Source organism: Macrotis lagotis, chromosome 1, assembly GCF_037893015.1.
Source record: "Macrotis lagotis isolate mMagLag1 chromosome 1, bilby.v1.9.chrom.fasta, whole genome shotgun sequence".
In the NCBI taxonomy this organism is placed as follows: Eukaryota; Metazoa; Chordata; class Mammalia; order Peramelemorphia; family Peramelidae; genus Macrotis; species Macrotis lagotis.
In genome coordinates this window covers 289,567,203-289,585,918 of record NC_133658.1, presented here as the reverse complement: position 1 = coordinate 289,585,918, position 18,716 = coordinate 289,567,203, and the positions used below count along the sequence as shown (strand labels likewise).

Genomic DNA, 18,716 nt, shown 5'->3' with positions numbered 1-18,716 from the left:
AAAGAGACAGGAGGAGGGAGGGGACTGAATGGGGTAAATCTCATTACACTAAGAGGTATAGAATACCTGCAGTAATAGAGGGGAAGAGGGGAGCAGATGAGAAACACCTGAATCTTCTTCTCATCAGACTTGGCTTAAAGTCAACCTATACTTACTCAGTTAACTTATAAAACATCTAACCTTTCAAGTATTAAAAGGGGGAAAGGGGAGGGGGGATGGAGAAAGGGAAGGGGAGTGGGGAAAAAAGGGTAACCAACAAAATGAAGGGAAGGGAAAAAGGGAGAGGAGAAAGAAAGGGGAGGGGGTGATATAGGAGGGCAAAAACACTGAAGGGGGTGGTATTCAGAAATAAAATACTGGGAAATATGGATAAGGGGGGAAGGGGGAAAATACAAGCAGAGGGCAGATAGCACGGAGGGCAATAAAGAATTAGTAATCATAACTTTGAATGTGAATGGGATGAACTCTCCCTTAAAATGTAAGCAAATAGCAGAGTGGATTAAAAAGCAGAATCCTACAATATGCTGCTTATAAGAAACTCATTTGAAGCAGAGAGATACATAAAGAGTAAAGGTAAAAGGTTGGAGCAAAATATATTTTGCTTCAGCTGAAGTAAAAAAAAAGCAGGGGTGGCAATCCTTATCTCAGACAAAGCAGCAGCAAAAATAGATAGCATTAAAAGAGATAAGGAAGGAAACTTTATCCTCCTAAAAGGTAGCATAGACAATAAAGTTATTTCAATACTGAATATATATGCACCCATTGGGACAGCACCCAGATTCTTAGAGGAGAAGCTGAAAGAACTGCAGGAAGACATAGACAGTAAAACTCTACTAGTTGGAGACCTCAACCTCACACTCTCAGATCTAGATAAATCAAATCATAAAATAAACAAGAAAGAAGTTAATGAGGTAAATAGATTGTTAGAAAAATTAGATATGGTAGACTTATGGAGGAAACTTAATGGGGACAGAAAGGAATATACATTTTTCTCTGCAATACATGGAACTTATACAAAAATTGACTATGTACTAGGACATAAAAACCTAATGATAAACTACAGAAAGGCAGAAATAGTGAATACATATTTCTCAGATCACAATGCAATAAAAGTCATATGCAATATTGGGCCAAGGAGATATAGACCCAGAACAAATTGGAAACTGAATAACCTCATTTTAAAAAATGAGTGGACCAAAAAACAAATTATAGAAAGAATTAACTATTTTAACCTAGATAATGATAATAATAATGATGAAACAACATACCAAAATCTATGGGATTCATTCAAAGTGACCCTCAGGGGATAGAGTATAGCTTTAAATGCTTACATGAATAAATTGGAGAAAGAGGAAATCAATGAACTAAACATGAAACTAAAAAAATTAGAGAAAGAACAAATCAAAAATCCCCAATTAAATACCAAATTAGAAATTCTAAAAATTAAAGGAGAAATTAATAAAATCAAAAACAAAAAAACTATTGAATTAATAAATAAAACCAAAAGTTGTTATTATGAAAAAACCAATAAAATTGATAAACCTCTGGTCAATTTGATTAAAAAAAAAGAAAGAAGAAAACCAGATTTCTAGTATCATAAATGAAAAAGGTGAACCTACCACCAATGAGGAGGAAATTAAAGTAATAATTCGAAATTATTTTGCCCAACTCTGTGCCAATAAATTTGATAATCTAAGTGAAATGGATGAATATTTACAAAAATATAAGTTGCCCAGGTTAAATGAAAAAAGAGATTAAATACCTAAACAACCCTATCTCAGAAAAAGAAATTCAACAAGCCATCATTGAACTCCCTAAGAAAAAATCTCCAGGGCCTGATGGATTCACAAGCGAATTCTACCAAACATTTAAGGAACAATTGGTTCCAATTCTATATAAACTCTTTGGAAAAATAGGGAAGGATGGAACTCTGCCTAACTCTTTCTATGAAATAAATATGGTGCTGTTACCTAAGCCAGAAAGAGTTAAAACAGAGAAAGAAAATTATAGACCTATCTCCCTGATGAATATAGATGCAAAAATCCTAAATAAAATCTTAGCAAAACGATTACAACAAGTCATCACTAGGATAATACATTATGATCAAGTAGGATTTATTCCAGGAACGCAGGGTTGGTTCAATATTAGGAAAACTGTTAGTACACTCAATTATATCAACAACAAACCTATCAGAAATTATATGATCATATCAATAGATGCTGAAAAAGCTTTTGACAAAATACAGCATCCATTCCTACTAAAAACACTAGAGAGTGTAGGAATAAATGGACTGTTCCTTAGAATAATTAGCAGTATCTATCTGAAACCATTAACAAGCATTATATTCAATGAGGAAAGGCTAGAGGCTCTACTACTATCTACTACTATTCAATATTGTATTGGAAATGTTAGCTTCAGCAATTAGAAAAGAAAAAGAAATTGAAGGAATTAGAACTGGGAAGGAAGAAACAAAGCTTTCACTCTTTGCAGATGACATGATGGTCTACCTAGAGAATCCCAAGAAATCAACCAAAAAACTACTGGAAACAATTAGCAATTTTAGCAAAGTTGTAGGTTATAAAATAAACCCTCATAAATCCTCAACATTTCTATATATGTCTAACAAGATACAGCAGGAAGAGTTAGAAAGAGAAATCCCATTCAAAGTAACCTCAGACAATATAAAATACTTGGGATTCTATTTGCCAAGACAGACTCAGAATCTTTTTGAAAACAATTATGGGGGGGGCAGAGCCAAGATGGTGGCATGAAGGCAGCATTCCCCGACAACTCCAACCCCCCAAACCCCCCCAAAAACAAACAAATAAGGGCTCTAGCCAAAATCTAGAGGGGCGGAACCCACAGAAAGACTGCATTTTCCCAGTCCAAGATAACTTAGAACCTCCACAGGAAAGGTGTGCTTCACCAGGACCTGGGGTGGGAAAAAATGCTACTGTGCAGCTCAGCCCAGCTCAGCAAAGCCCAGTCCAGCCCAGTCCAGAGAACACCAGCAACAGCTTGAAGGGGAGAGGAGAGAACTCTGCTGCACTGGGTGAGTATGGAGTGAGGAACACCTACCACAGAACCTGCAGGGAGAATCAGGAGAAAGCATCCTGCACCCCCAGAGAAGGTAAGGAAAATCTGCAGAGATCTCTATGTTCTTCCTGGGGCAGGACTCTGCTGTTTGCCTACACTTAAACTCAGGGTGCAGTTTAGGCTTCCTTACTAAGATAGCTGTATCCTGCCTTATAGCTTCAGTGCAGAGGGCAGTGCTGTGGTCATCTACATATCAAAGCACGGGCTAGAGAGCTTAAGACCTTGGAAGAATAAAGGTCCCAGTGGGGTGTTCCCCCCCCAAAAAAAATGATCCCAAAGCCTTGGAAGTGCTGTAATTTAGTCTTGGGCTGAGGAAATGAGTAAACAACAGGAAAAGAAGGATCTGACCATAGAGAATTACTTCAGTCCTATGGAAGGTCAAAACACATACTCTGATGATGACAAAATCAAAGCTTCGGTATCCAAAACCTCCAAGAGAAATAGAAAATGGGCACAGACTGTGGATGAGCTCAAAAAAGACTTTGAAAAGCAATTCAGAGAGGTGGAGGAAAAATTGGGAGGAGAAATGAGAGTAATGTGGAAAAATCATGAAAACCAAATCAAAAGCTTGGTAAAAGAAATACAAAAAATAATGAAGAAAATAATATGTTAAAAACCAGTTTAGGCCTAATGGAAAAATCAAAACAAAAGGCAAATGAGGAGAAGAATGCCTTAAAAAGCATAATTGGTCAGCTGGAAAAGGAGATAAAAAAGCTCTCTGAAGAAAGTAACTCCTTCAAATACAAAATGAAACTGAAGGAAGCTGATGACTTTGCAAGAAATCAGGAAGAAATAAAACTCATCCAAAAAAGCCAGAAATTAGAAGAAAAGGTAAACTATTTCACTGGAAAAACAACTGACCTTGAAAACAGATCCAGAAGAAATAATTTGAAAATTATTGGACTATCTGAAATGGCATACATACTTAATAGCATGAGGAAATCTGTCTTGCCCTGGAGAAGGATGGGAGGAAAGGGATGGGATGAGGTGAAATGGGGGAGGGAAGGGGGGAATAGGTGATAGAAGAGAGGAAAGATCAAGGGAGAGGCTACTCAGATGCAACATGCTTTTGGACAGGGCCAGGATGAAAGGAGAGAAAGAATAGAATAAATGAGAGTGGGGAGGAATAGAGTGGAGATACAGCTAGTGATAGCAACTGTGGGGAAAATATAGAAGCAATTTCTCTGGTGGACTTATGATAAAGAAAGCAACTCACCCCAGAGACAGGGCCATTGGAATTTGAACACAGATTGAAGTACAATTTTTTTTCTCTCTCTCTATTCTTGAGGTTTCCCATCTTCTTGGTGGGGGGAGGGGGGTTTATGTTTGTTCTTATGTTTACACTTATAACATTCAATTTACATCAATGTATGGCATGGAAACAATGTAGAGACTGTCAGACAGCCTTCGGAGGGGAGAGAGGAGGGAAGGGGGGGGAAATTGTAGAATTCAGAGTCTTGAACAAAAGATGGGTATAATTTACTATTGTATATAATTGGAAAACAAATAAAATGTTTGAAAAAATTATAAAACACTTCTCACACAAATTAAAGCAGATTTAAATAACTGGGCAAGTATCAACTGCTCATGGATAGGTAGAGCTAATATAATAAAAATTACAATTCTACCAAAACTAAACTATCTGTTTAGTGCCCTACCAATCAAAATTCCAAAAAATTACTTTAATGAGTTAGAAAAAAAATTGTAAGTAAATTCATACGGAGAAATAAAAAGTCAAGAATTTCTAAGAGCTTAATGAAAAAAAAGTACAAAAGAAGGTGGCTTAGCCCTACCTGATCTAAAATTATATTATAAAGCATCAGTCGTCAAAACTGTTTGGTATTGGCTAAGAAATAGAGTGGTGGACCAGTGGAATAGACTAGGTGTAAAAGCAGGAGATGATTATAATAAGCTGCTGTTTGATAAACCCAAAGAGTCCAGCTCTTGGGATAAAAACTCCCTCTTTGATAAAAAAATGCTGGGATAATTGGAAGTCAGTATGGAAGAAACTTAGATTAGACCAACACCTCACACCCTTTACCAAGATAAGATCCAAATGGTTACAGGACATAGACATAAAAAACAATACTATAAGCAAATTAGAAGATCAAGGACTAGTCTACCTGTCAGTTCTATGGAAAGGGGAACAGTTTATGACTAAGGAAGAGTTGGAGAACATCACCAAAAACCAATTAGATGATTTCGATTACATTAAATTAAAAAACTTTTGCACAGATAAAACCACTGTAACCAAGATCAAAAGAAATGTAGTAAATTGGGAAACAATCTTTACAACTAATGATTCTTACAAAGGACTCATTTCTAAAATATACAGAGAACTGAGTCATATTTTTAAAACAAAAAGCCATTTCCCCAATTGACAAATGGTCAAAGGATATGCAAAGGTAATTTACAGATGAGGAGATCAAAACAATCCATAGCCATACGAAAAATTGCTCTAAATGATTAATTATTAGAGAAATGCAAATTAAAGCTTCTCTGAGGTACCACCTCACACCTCTCAGACTGGCCAATATGACCAGAACTGATAATGATCATTGTTGAAAGGGTTGTGGGAAATCTGGGACATTATTACACTGTTGGTGGAGCTGTGAACTCATCCAACCTTTCTGGAGAGCTATTTGGAACTACGCCCAAAGGGCAACAAAAATGTGCATAACCTTATACCCCACAATACCACTACTGGGTCTATATCCTGAAGAGATGATGAAAAAGGGTAAAAATATCACTTGTACAAAAATATTTATAGCAGCCCTGTTTGTGGTGGCAAAGAACTGGAAATCAAGTAAATGTCCTTCAATTGGGGAATGGCTTAGCAAACTGTGGTATATGTATGTCATGGAACACTATTGTTCTATTAGAAACTAGGAGGGTAGGGATTTCAGGGAAGCCTGGAGGGATTTGCATGAACTGATGCTGAGCGAGATGAGCAGAACCAGAAAAACACTGTATATACCCTAACAGCAACATGGGAGTGATGATCAACCTTGAAGGACTCGCTCATTCCATCAGTGCAACAATCAGGAACAATTTTGGGCTGTCTGCAAAGGAGAGTGCCATCTGTATCCAGGTAAGGAGCTGTGGAGTTTGAACAAAGTTCAAGGACTATTCCCTTTAATTTAGAAAAAAAAAGAGATATCTTATTGTCTGATCTTGTTACCTCTTAGACTTCTTGTCTCTTCTTTAAGGATATGTTTTCTCTCTTATCACACTCAATTTGGATCAGGGTACAACATGGAAACAAAGTAAAGACTGACAGGTTGCTTTCTGTTGGGGGAGTTGGGGGAGGGAAGTAAGATTGGGGGGAAAATTGTAAAACTCAAATAACATCTTTAATAAAAATAAATTTAAAAAATATAAAAATAAAATCCAACTCAGATTTTACTTCCTTCAAAATGCCCTTCCTGAAGCCATCAATAACTGAACACTTTGCTTGCAACTCTTGAGTAGCTATGACTGATTTGTAGTAATTTGTGAATGTGTCACATTCAACTATGAGGCCTAAGCTCAATGAAGCTTACCTAAACTTTATCTTCATTTCCCCCACCCTATTAGACTGACTTCCCTATAGCTTTACCTCACCACTAGGGGTCAGAGAAGTGTTACTCTTAATTCTCACTACACTTTTTCATATTTCAGTTATGAAATTATTACCGTCTGCCTCCTAGCAGTTATCTGTGACCCTGTGTTATCTTTTCTCCCAGTCAGGGAGTCACTCAAAAAGCCTGCACCCTATTTTGTTGAATGAATGAAAGCAGGAAGTTCATGCAACAAAGGAAATAATTGATAGATGGCCTCACAGAGGCCATTTTTTTCATCAGCTAAAATTTTAAAAAAAATTTTATGTTTTGAAATGTTTCTCAATTACATGTAAACATTTCTAACTTTAATTTCTTTAAAAATTTGACACGAGGGGTGGAGCAGAGCCAAGATAGCAGAGCAGAGGCTGAAATTCCCAGGAATGCCTTAAAATTATTACTTTAACCAAATTCTAGAGTGGTGGAACCCACACAGAAAGAGTGAGTGAAGCAATTTTTTAGCCCAAGAAAACTTAGAAGATCTGTGGGAAGGGTCTGTTCAACCAGGGCTGGAAAGGGCCACAGTGTAGCCTGGGCTACACTGGAACAGGGGGCAGTTTCCAGAGATCCCAAGGACCGGGATCTCCTGTCTCATTTCAGGAATCGCCATGGACAACTTGGAAGGTGAACTGGGAAACTACTACACCACAGTGAGCACAGAAGCCAGGAAAATGCAAGCCTCAGTGCAGCCCCAGCCTGGGAATCAGAAGTAGGCATGCAGAGCCACACAGCAGTTGCTTACAGAATGCTCAGCCCACAGACAGTAAGGGGTCAAGGGAGACTGTTGAGGTCTCTCTGCTATCCCTGGGGCAAGACTCTGCAGCTTTGCCCATACTCAGGTAAAGGTCACAGTCTGGGGGAGCAGGGACCCACAGGGCTCCAGGGCAGAGGGGAATTTTTGTGGTCATCCACAGACCAGAACACAGGCCAGGAGAGCTGTCAGAGCCTCTCATAAGACCTTGAAGGAACTGAGGTGGGGGTGATGGTCCCAAAAATCCTCAAAAGCTTGGCAAAGTGCAGACTTCACCATAGAAGCACAGCCCCACCTAAACAAAGAGTTAAAAATCAAGTCATAGGCTGAGGAAATGAGCAAACAACAGAAGAAAAAGAATCTGACCATAGATAATTATTTTGGTCCCATGGAGGATCAAAACACCAGAAAATAACAAAGTCAAAACTTCTGTAACCAAACCCTTCAAGAAAAATATGAATTGGTCTCAAGCTATAGAAGAGCTCAAAAGAGATTTTGAACATCAAGTAAGGGAGGTAGAGGAAAAATTGGGAAGAGAAATGAGAAAGATGCAGAAAAATCATGAAAACCAACTCAGCAGTTTGATGATAGCGATTCAAAACAATACTGAAGAAAATAACATTTTAAAAAAACATTTTAGGTCAAATGGCAAAAAAGCAATCCAAAAGGTCTATGAGGAGAAGAAGGCCTTAAAACGCAGAATTGGTCAGATGGAAAAAGGAAATAAAAAAGACCTCTGAAGAAAATAACTCATTCAAATATAGAATGGAGCTAAGGGGAAGCTGATGACTTTTTTATTTTTTTTCTTTTAATTTACATTTTTATTTATTTACACATTACTAAAATAGTCCTGTTATAAGAGTAAACATATCCCCCCCCCCACCAGAAAAATAAAGTGAAAGAAAGAGAAAAAATGTGCTTTGATCTGTGTTCAGATACCATCAGCTCTGTCTCTGGGGTAGATTACATTTTTTATAATAAATCCATCAGAGATGTTACTTCCATGTTTTTCCCACAGTTGCTGTTGCTGATTATAATTCCCTCCTTCCATTCCTCCCCACTACCATTTACTATATTTTCTTTCCTTTCACTCTGTCCCTCTTCAAAAGTGCTATGGGGCAGCTGAGTGGCACAGTGGATAGAGCACTGGCCCTGAGGCCAGGAGACACGAAGCCCATTTCCCACCCCAGAGACCCAGTGACCATCCTGCCCTATGGTCCCCAGACAGGCCACTCAAAATGTAAAAAAAGTAAAAAAGTTAAAAAAAAAAATCCTCTTCCATGATCTATCCTCTCCTCTATCACCTATATCCCCCCCATCCCCCTGTCCCTTTCCTCCCATCCCTTTTCTCTCCTTTTTCCCTCTAGATTTCTATACCCTATTAAGTTTGCATGTTCTTTCCTTTCTGAGTCATTTCCAATGAGAATGAAGGCTCTCTCAATCCCCCTCACTTCCCCCCCTTCCATACCATTGAAAAAGCTTTTTCTTGACTCTTTTACATGAAATATCTCAGTCTATTCCACCTCTCCTTTCCCTTTTTCCCAATACATTTCCTTTTCACCCATTGACTCCATTTTTTACAATATACCTTCAAATCCAGCTCTCTCCTGTGCTTTGTCTATACATATTCCTTCTAACTGCTCTAGTAAATGAAAAGGTTCATGAGTTATCAGTATCATCTTCCCATGCAGAAATATAGGCAGTTCAACATCATTAAATCCCTCATAATTTGCCCTTCTCATCCACCCTTTCTGTGCTTCACCTTCAGCTTTGGTCATTTCAACAGGAACATTTGAAATTCCCCTGTTTCATTGAAAGTCCATTTTTTCCCCCTAGAAGAGGATGTTCAGTTTTGCTAGTTGATTCTCAATTGTAATCCAAACTCTTTTGCTTTGGTAATATTATATTCCAAGCCCTACAAGACCTTAATGTGGATGCTGTTAAGTCCTGTGTGATCCTGACTGCAGCACCATGATATTTGAATTGTTTCCTTTTGGCTGTTTGTAATATTTTCTCTTTGACCTAGGAGTTCTGGAATTTGGCTATAATATTCCTGGGGGTTATTTTTTGGGGGGGATCTCTTTCACAAGAGGATCATTGGATTCTCTTAATTTCTATTTTGCCCTCTGCTTCTAGGATATCTGGGCAATTTTTCTGTATAAATTCTTTAAAATGAAGTCATAGGCTCTTTTCCTGATCATGACTTTCAGGTAGCCCAACAATTTTTAAATTGTCTCTTCTGGATCTGTTCTCCAGGTCAGTTGTTTTTTTTCAATGAGATAATTCACATTTTCTTCTAGTTTTTCATTCTTTTGGTATTGTGCTATTGTTTCTGCTTTGTCACAAAGTCATAATCTTCCTTTAATTTCATCCTACATTTGAAGGAGTTGTTTTCTTCAGAGAACTTTCTTATCTCCTTTTCTATCTGGCTAATTATGCTTTTTAAAGTATTCTCCTCATTAACTTTTTGGACTTTTTTTTTCCTATATGACCTAGACTGGTTTTTAACATGTTATTTTCCTTTTCTTTTTTTTTTTAGCTTTTTTTGCAAGGCAAATGGGGTTAAGTGGCTTGCCTAAGGCCACAAAGCTAGGTAATTAATAAGTGTCTGAGGCCAGATTTGAACTCAGGTACTCCTGACTCCAGGGCTGGTGCTTTATACACTGTACCACCTAGCCACCCAACATGTTATTTTCTTCAGCATTTTTCGGGATCTCCTTTGCCAAGCCGCTGACTTGGTTTTCATGTTTTTCCTGCATCTCTGTCATTTCTCTTCCCAATTTTTCATCTACCTCTTTTACTTGATTTTCAAAATTGTTTTTGAGCCCTGCTATAACCTGAGCCCAGATCCTATATTTCTTGGAGGCTTTGGATACAGAAGCTTGGACTTTGTTCTCTGAGTGTCTGTTTTGATCCTTCATGGGACCAAAGTAATTGTCTATTTTCAGGTGCCTTTTTTCTGTTTACTCATTTCCCCAGCCTGTGCCTGGTTTTGGGGTCCTTCCTGAGCTTTGGGATACCCCCACAAGGACTTCAAGGTCTTATGAGGAGCTCTAACTACTCTCCTGCCCTGTGCTTTGGTCTGTGGATGACAACAAGGACACCCCTCTGCCTTGGAGCTGGGACAAGGATCCCTGCTCTATGGCAGTGGGGGGGCCCCAGACTGTGATCAGGGTCTGAATATCAGCAAAGCACCAGAGTCCTGTTCCAGGGACAGAGGAGGGACCTTGATAGTCTCCCCCAACCCGCTTACCTTCCATGGGCTCAGCACTCTGAAAGCAACTGCCAGCTGGCTCCCTTCTTGGTGGCTCTGTGGACCTGCTTCCATTTCCTGGGATCTGGGCTGCATTGAGGATCAGAGCTGCACTGAGGAGGGCCACACTGGCCTGGGCGTCACACTTTCTCTGGCAGAGGTTTCCCTGTTCATCTTCCATCTTCATGCTTGGTGTTCCCTGGGTTGGCAGGTCAGGAAACTGCTTCTGCTGCCATGAGCTGGCACTCCCAGGGCCCCAGGGCCCCACAGGCTGTTCCTGGAAGAAGGAGTTCCTTTGCTCCAGTGCATTGAACCTGGCTGTGCTGCCACTCCTTCCAACTCTGTGAAACAGAGCCTTCCCACAATCTTCCAGATTACCTTGGACTGGAGAATTGCTTCACTGGATCTTTCTGTGGGTTCTGTCTCTCAAAAATTTAGTTAGAATTATAATTTTAATATTTTTGAAAATTTTGGAAGAGAGTTCCTGGGAAATGCTGTTCTCATGCTGCCAAACCTGGCTCCACCCCCCCCCCCCCAAAGCTGATGACTTTGTGAGAAATCAAGAAACAATAAAACAAAAGCAAAAAAATGAAAACCTGGAAGAAAATGTGAAATATCTCATTGGAAAAACATCTGACTTGGAAAACAGATCCAGAAGAGATTATTTAAAAATTAATGGACTCCCTGACATTCATGATGAGAAAAAGAGCCTAGACTTCATTTTCCAAGAAATTCTTCAGGGGCAGCTAGGTGGCACAGTGGATAGATCACTGGCCCTGGAATCAGGAGTACCTGAGTTCAAATCTGGCCTCAGACACTTAATAATTACCTAGCTAGCTGTGTGGCCTTGGGCAAGCCACTTAACCCCATTGCCTTGCAAAAAAACAAACAAACCCCAAAAGATGTCTTAATAATAAAAAAAAAATTTAAAAAAAGAAAGAAATTCTTCAGGAAAATTTCCCTGACATCTTAGAATTGAGGGAATAAATATCACCCCCTAAAAGAGATCCCACAATTAAAACTTCCAGGAATATTATATCCAAATTCCAGAACTTCCAAGTCAAAGAGAAAATATAACAAGTACCTAGAAAGAAAGAATTCAAATATGGTGGAAATGCAGTCAGGATAACACAGAATTTAGCAATATCTACATTAAGAGATCATAGGAGGGGCAGCTAGGTGGCGCAGTGGTTAGAGCACTGGCCCTGGAGTCAAGAGTACCTGGGTTCAAATCCAGTCTCAGACACTTAATAATTACCTAGCTGTGTGGCCTTGAGCAAGCCACTTAACCCCGTTGCCTTGCAAAAACCTTAAAAAGCAAACAGACAAACAAAAAGAGATCCTAGGGCTTGACATATGATATTCTGGAAGGCAAAAGTGCTTGGATTACAACCAAGAATAAACTGCCCAGCAAAACTGAACATCCTCTTTCAGGGAAAAAGATGGATAATCAATGAAATAGGGACCTTTCAGACTTTCTTGTTGAAATGACCAGAGCTGTCTAGCAAGTTTGATCTTCAAGTACAGGACTCAGGTGAAGCATAGAGAGGGTGGACGGGAAGAGCTAATTATGAGGGATTTAATGATGAACTGTATGTATTCCTGCATGGGAAGATGATATTGATAACTCATAGGAACTTTTTCATTTATTGGAGCAGTTAGAAGGAGCATATGTAGACAAGGAACAGGAGAGAGTTGAATTTGAAGATATAATATATTATAAAGATGGAGTTAATGGGTGAGAAAGGAATGAACTGGGAAAAAAGGGAAAGGAGAAGTACAATGGAGTAAGTTATTTTACATTAAAGAGGCAAGGAAAAGCTTTTGCAACGGAGTGGAAGGGGGGGAAGGTGAGGGGAAATGAGTGAACCTTCATTCTCATTGGAAGTGGCTCAGAGAGGAAATAACACACACACACACACTCAATAGGGTATAGAATTGTATTTTATTCTAGAGGAGAAAAGTGGAGAAAAGGGATGGGAGAGAGGGAACAGGGAGGGGAGGAAGAGTGTAGGTGATAGAGAATATTGTGAGAGAGGGTGGTCAGATACAACTCACTTTTGAGGAGGGAAAGGAGAAAGATAATAGAAGAAATGCGAGTGAGGAGGAATAGGATGGAGGAAAATATAGTTAGCAATAACAATTGTGGGAAAAATATTGAAGCAGCTTCTCTAATGAATTTATGATAAAGAGCACCACCCATCCCAAAGACAGAGCTGATGGTATCTGAACATAGACAGGAGTACACTTTTTTCCTATTACTTTATCTTTCTTGAGGTTTGTTTTGGGGGACTAGACTATTGTAGTAAGGTGAAAATAAATAAATTTTTAAAAAATTTGAGTCCTTAATTATCCTCCTTCCTCCCACTTCCCTATACATTGAGAAGGCAAGAATATGACAGCGATTATACATGTGAAACCTTAAAGTTCAACTACATTCGTGAAAGTTAGCCTTCCAGGGGTGAAGCCTGCCTAAAATCGCAGATGACCACGGGTCGTGAGAAAAACTTTGGCAAAATCGAATCACAACATTGATGAAGGGCTACACCCCTTTCCTAAGATAGGCCAATGGGAAGCGGCGGTTGACAGCCAGCGCGAGCCTAACTGACCAATGGAAAGCTGTAGCTCAGAGCGCGCTCGTGTCAGATGGGCCAATGGAAAGCAGCGGCTCCCGGCGGGCTCGCGCCAGACCGACCTTTTTTCCACCCTTCCAGAACAGTTTCTCACGGGTGTGACGTAGTTTGAGTGCGCCGGAAATGGCGGCCTTCGAAGCGCGCCGCTGAGCCCAGGCCGGGAAGTTAACCTCACTGTAGCTCCGGCTCCTCGGGGGCGGTGGCGGCTCCTCGATTCCCGCTTGTAGGGAGTCTGCACCATGGGAGATGAGATGGATGCGCTGATCCCCGAACGGGAGATGAAGGTTAGCTTCAATGCCTTCGGGGTCGGGTGGGACAGAGCGGGTCTATGGGCACAGGCCGCGCCGCGCCAGGCCCGGCCCGGCTAGGGGGCGTCCCTCAGGCCCCGCGTTGCCTTGGAGAGGCGCTTGAAGAGCCTACATCCTGCGCCTCGGGCCTCGAACTTCTCCGAGCCACTGGATGCGGGAGCTTAGAGTTTAGGCTGCGCGAGATTTAGGCACCCGGAGCCGTGGGTTTCCGTTCCAGCTTCTCGAATGTTTTTCCTTCGCTCCGATACCTTCCCCTTTCCCGCATCTCTTTAAGGGATCATAGATTTAGAATTAAATTAGTAGGGGCCCGAGGGATACAGCATTACCTGGCCCGCATTCCACACCCAATTTACACAAGAGGAAACTGAGGCTCCCAAAAGTTAAATCATTTATTCACGATCATAAGTGGCACAGCCCTTACCTTTTCAGACTCCGGGTCCATTCATTGCCCTTTTCTTTAAATCATTCCAATGTTCAAAGAACACGGAGAAGAAAAAAATTAGTATTTACATCTTTATTACCTCACTTGGTGCCCCAGAACAGAAAGCTGTATGATAAAAGGTGTAAAGGGTCTTGAAAAGTAATAAGGAATAGATTTCAACAAGCCAAGAAGAAAGATAAAGCAAAACAACCTCCAATTCAAAAATGTGCTCAAAATCTGAGGGAAGTGAAACTGTTCCTTGGCCCCACATTGCATATATTTGAAGAGAGAGGAACCTAAATTATGGAAGAATTCTGGAATTATGAGAAAACAGAAATAGCTCTGGAGGATACCATCTTCAGCCACAAAAGGTTCATCCAGACACCTGTGAACCTGATTGAACAAACCACCACTATGTGTCTTTCATGCTGTTGTGGAACTTTGGGTACTTTGGATACTTTGGATAGTGATCTTTAAAACTAATTTATCAGTTTACTTAAGATTTCATTTATATTATTGATTCATCTGTCATTTGGCTGTTTGGCTATGATCTCAGAAGTCCAAAAATCATCCAGATTATACTTGAGGTACAGTAGCCTCTGAAATAGCAGTTATAAACTCAGTTATAAAGCTATGAGTTCTCATGGGCAATTTCGTTGGTCTAGTGTATTACTCTGACTTCCCCATCCAAAGAAAAAACAACAAAAAGTAAAAACCCAGACCCATAACAAAATTTTGTGTATCATCAGGAAGAGTGATATGCTTAAAGTCAATGCAGAATAGTAATAGATATTTAATGTTTTTAAGTTAATAGGACACTTATCACATTTTCACCTCACAACAATAATGGGGGGGGGCATGCAATTAGGTGCAGGAGTAAATAGAACACTGGCCCTGGAGTCAGGAGGACCTGAGTTCAAATGTGGCCTCAGACACTTAATAATTGCCTAGCTATGTGAGCTTGGGCAAGGCACTTAACCCCATTGCCTTGCAAAAGCCAAATAAATAAAAAATAAACCAACAATAATGAGGGCTAGGCATCATAAGTACTATGATCCCCATTTGACAGATCTAGAAACTGAGTCTCAAAGAAGTTAAATGACTTGCTCATGATCACATAATATTGTTAGAGATAAGATTTTAATCCATTTTCTCCTGACTCCAAAATCATCTTTCTCTGTAAAACAGAGAACATTATTCTCTCCTTGTATAAAATCACTCACAAAAGTACCTCTTCTGTTTAAGACCCTTTTTAAGATTAACATAAAAATTTTAAAGTTACTGTAGAATGACAGACTTGGCTCTCAAGGAGTATACATGTACATTTATGTTTACATGTACATATATAAGTAGTATTCATAGAGATTGGGCAAAAGATGTTATTTTGATTTGCTGAAATTTCATTGTGAATTTTTCTTTAAATAAGTCACTTAGAATTAAGTCATCTTTTTCCTGTTGGTCAGTATTTTTTGAGTACTTGTTATATATACGAAGACTTTGTGAGAATATAATAATTTATATTTCAGTAATGTTTTAAGGTCACGAGTATTTTCTTCACAACATATTCCTAACAGGGAATATTTATAAGTTTTATTGTCCCCCATTTACAGATGAGGGAACTAAGTCTCAGAGGAAAAGTTGACATTCTAATAATTTCATAGCTACTAAGTGTCAGAGCTGGAATATTCAGTTTTCCTTTTTTCAAGTCTTGAATACATTCCACTACACCATGGGTAGAGAAATAGAATGCACTACCCTTATTCAGAAGGAATTTACAGTGTTCTCATTGGAGAGTAGACTATATCCCCCATGTATAAATAGAGAATTAGACTGTATATAGTTGTATAATATAGACAGTAAGTGAGTAGGAGAAAACTAGGGTGAGCTGAATTTGTCAGGGAAGGAGTTAAGAAAGGAGTAGGAAGTATTATGACAAGATTTTCTTTGTAACTGTATATGATTTAGGTAAACTGTACCTCTTATGATCATTTAAGCTACTGAATTGTTCTCTTTTAATTCTTTATGACAGGATTTTCAGTTTAGGGCACTGAAGAAGGTTCGAGTCTTTGATCCCCCTGAAGAAATGTCCAAAGATCGCTGTAGTATGCTTGCTGTGTCTAATAAGTATGGTCTGGTGTTTGCTGGAGGAGCCACTGGATTTCGGGTTTTTCCTACTAAGAATCTTTTTATTCAGAATCGACCTGGGGAGGATCCCAATAAAATTGGTTAGTACAATTCAACAAACTTACGTTAAACTCCTTCAATATGAAGAGCATTTTGCAAGTTATTGATTTATGTAAGATAAAAGTGAGATGAATCTAGTGAATCACTAATGAAGTCTTTTTCTCAAAGAAAATCTCTAATGAAAACTGATTTTAAAGTATTACCAGGATGACCAGAGGTTCCCAGAGAAATGCCATAGAACCCAAAAATACCATAGTTATCTCTGGGGTGCTAGAGTTAATCCATGTGGTCATCCTTTCAAGCACAAAATAGAGAGAAGTCTACCTTATGGTTTTTTTGTTGTTGTTGGGCTTATGACCTGATTGTATAGTCTCTAGGAGGAGTTTATCCCATTTCAGTTGCTCTGACAGTACTCTGATTAGGGGAAAAAAAGGCAAATTATGTACTAATGATAGAATTTTTGTGTCACTGGGACCAAAAGCATTCCAAATGCTTTCTAAAAGCCTATTATATTGGTATGCTCTGACAGGGTTACAGAAGAATCATAATTTAATGAGGTTTAATTACATCTTAATGTTAAGAGTTTGTGTCTGGGAATCTTTTATGTAGACAAAAACTACTTTATATGGCCTTAAAGGATTATTTTTGTTTGCTTGCTTAAAAAATGGTGACTTTTATTTCTTGTCTTTTTTCCAATAGTTGAGAAAGTTCCAAATATATTTATCCCTATGAAATTCCCAGTGTACCACTTGTCTTTGAGCTGTGATAATCTGACACTCTCTGTTTGTATGGTGTCCAGTGAATTTGGCCTCATCGCCTTTTTTGATGTTCGCACATTCTCAAATGAGGTGAGAAACTTGTTAAGTGATCTTGGAACCTACAGTCAGCATGTAAGTACAGTTTCTGACATTGAACGCTTACCTCTGAAGGAGGCACCTGCTGTCTTGCTTAAAGAATCTAAGAATCATAGAACTGAGAACTAGAAGAGATGATCTACTACAGCTACTTTTCCTGAGTTGGTTGGCATCAGTGTTTTACATGAGAACTATGAGATCCTATAAAGGTGGCTTGTCAAAGATTACATAGCTGGTAGAATCCTTGAACTTAGATTTGATGCATTCTTCCTAGTATATCCTTACTGCCTCACCACTCTATATTTGGCATACATACTGCTCAACAGGTAGTTTTACTTTGTCTTCAGTATCAGTTTTTTGACTGTGTTGAGCTAAAGGGTAACAATTTTAGCACCTTGCCTTAAGATTTGCCATAATAAACAGAAGTTGTTTTCCCCTTCTGGGCCTTAATTTCTGTCTATAAAATGAATGGATAAGACAAAAGGATTACTAAGAAACTTTCTGATTCTATAGTTCTTTAATTCTATGAGGATAGTCTATAATTGGGAAGAACTATCAATGACTGATTTTGCCTGAAGGAAGTGGTATTTTTATGTATATTTTAAAAGGCTAAACCCCAGAAACGCCCATTTGCTTATCACAAACTGATGAAAGATGCTGGTGGTGTGGTCGTTGATATGAAATGGAACCCTACCATCCCCACAATGGCAGCAGTTTGTCTTGCTGATGGCAGTATTGCAGTTCTACAAGTCACAGACACAGTGAAAGTATCTGCAAGCCTTCCACCATCTGTGGCAGTAACATCTGGTAGGTAATAAAAACTTTGGCCTTACAATGTATAGTTATGTGATTCTTTTTAAAAATTAATTTCTAGAAGGAAAATGTGACATTAATATTGAAAAAAAGGGGGATAGTATTCTTGGAAGCAAGAGAGCATAAATAATTTAGATAAAGAGTACTTACTTTTTCTGAGAGAAGAAACATTTCCATACTACTTGCTGGTCCTCAGTTAGACTTTGAGAATAATTTAATATCTCTTGTTCTAAAATGAATGCACACTAGTGCATTCTTTTACCCCTGAGGAAAAGAGTATTAGAAATTATAGTAAGAAATTGAACAATTCTCTGATACTTGATATCTCAGGTGGAAAGCCTTTAAGCCTCTGGGCAGGTCTCACTTAAAAAATATTCTTAGCCCTCAAATGATTGGGGCAAAGAAGAATGCAATTTGATTGGCTCCTACACATAAATTCTCAGTTTTTAAAAATATATTTAATAAATTTTAAAAAAGCTGCCTTCTTTGAATTGACTAACAAAGCAACAACAAATGGTGATCAGATTGGTGCCAAGGTAAATTATCTTCTTACTGATTTCATTTGTTAACCCTGCTTTTGAAAATGCTTAGAAAATTTTCTTCTTTTCTTAGTGTGTTGGAGTCCTAAAGGGAAGCAGCTTGCTGTAGGAAAGCATAATGGAACTGTGATCCAGTATCTCCCTGTAAGTTTAGTCTACCTTCTCATAATGATCCTCCTGTGTGTGAAATTCATTTTAACTCCCTCTGTGTTATCTTTGCTCTCTTGGCCACTGAATATGGATGAAATAAATATGAGACTTTTGT

The 18,716-nt window shown here is 38.8% G+C and overlaps 1 protein-coding gene across 2 annotated transcripts in view; it reads left to right on the top strand.

The window, feature by feature from the left end:
* Nucleotides 1–13,438: 13,438 nt before the first annotated feature.
* NUP214 (nucleoporin 214) overlaps nucleotides 13,439–18,716 on the top strand; it is a 110,011-nt gene continuing 104,733 nt past the window's right edge. For both annotated transcript variants that reach the window (XM_074210899.1, XM_074210898.1), the window contains exons 1-5: nucleotides 13,439–13,616; nucleotides 16,091–16,286; nucleotides 16,945–17,093; nucleotides 17,708–17,906; nucleotides 18,525–18,595. In XM_074210899.1, the coding sequence (XP_074067000.1) occupies nucleotides 13,572–13,616; nucleotides 16,091–16,286; nucleotides 16,945–17,093; nucleotides 17,708–17,906; nucleotides 18,525–18,595 (660 nt within the window). In that variant the 5' untranslated portion in view covers nucleotides 13,439–13,571. The remainder of the gene's footprint in view (nucleotides 13,617–16,090; nucleotides 16,287–16,944; nucleotides 17,094–17,707; nucleotides 17,907–18,524; nucleotides 18,596–18,716) is intronic.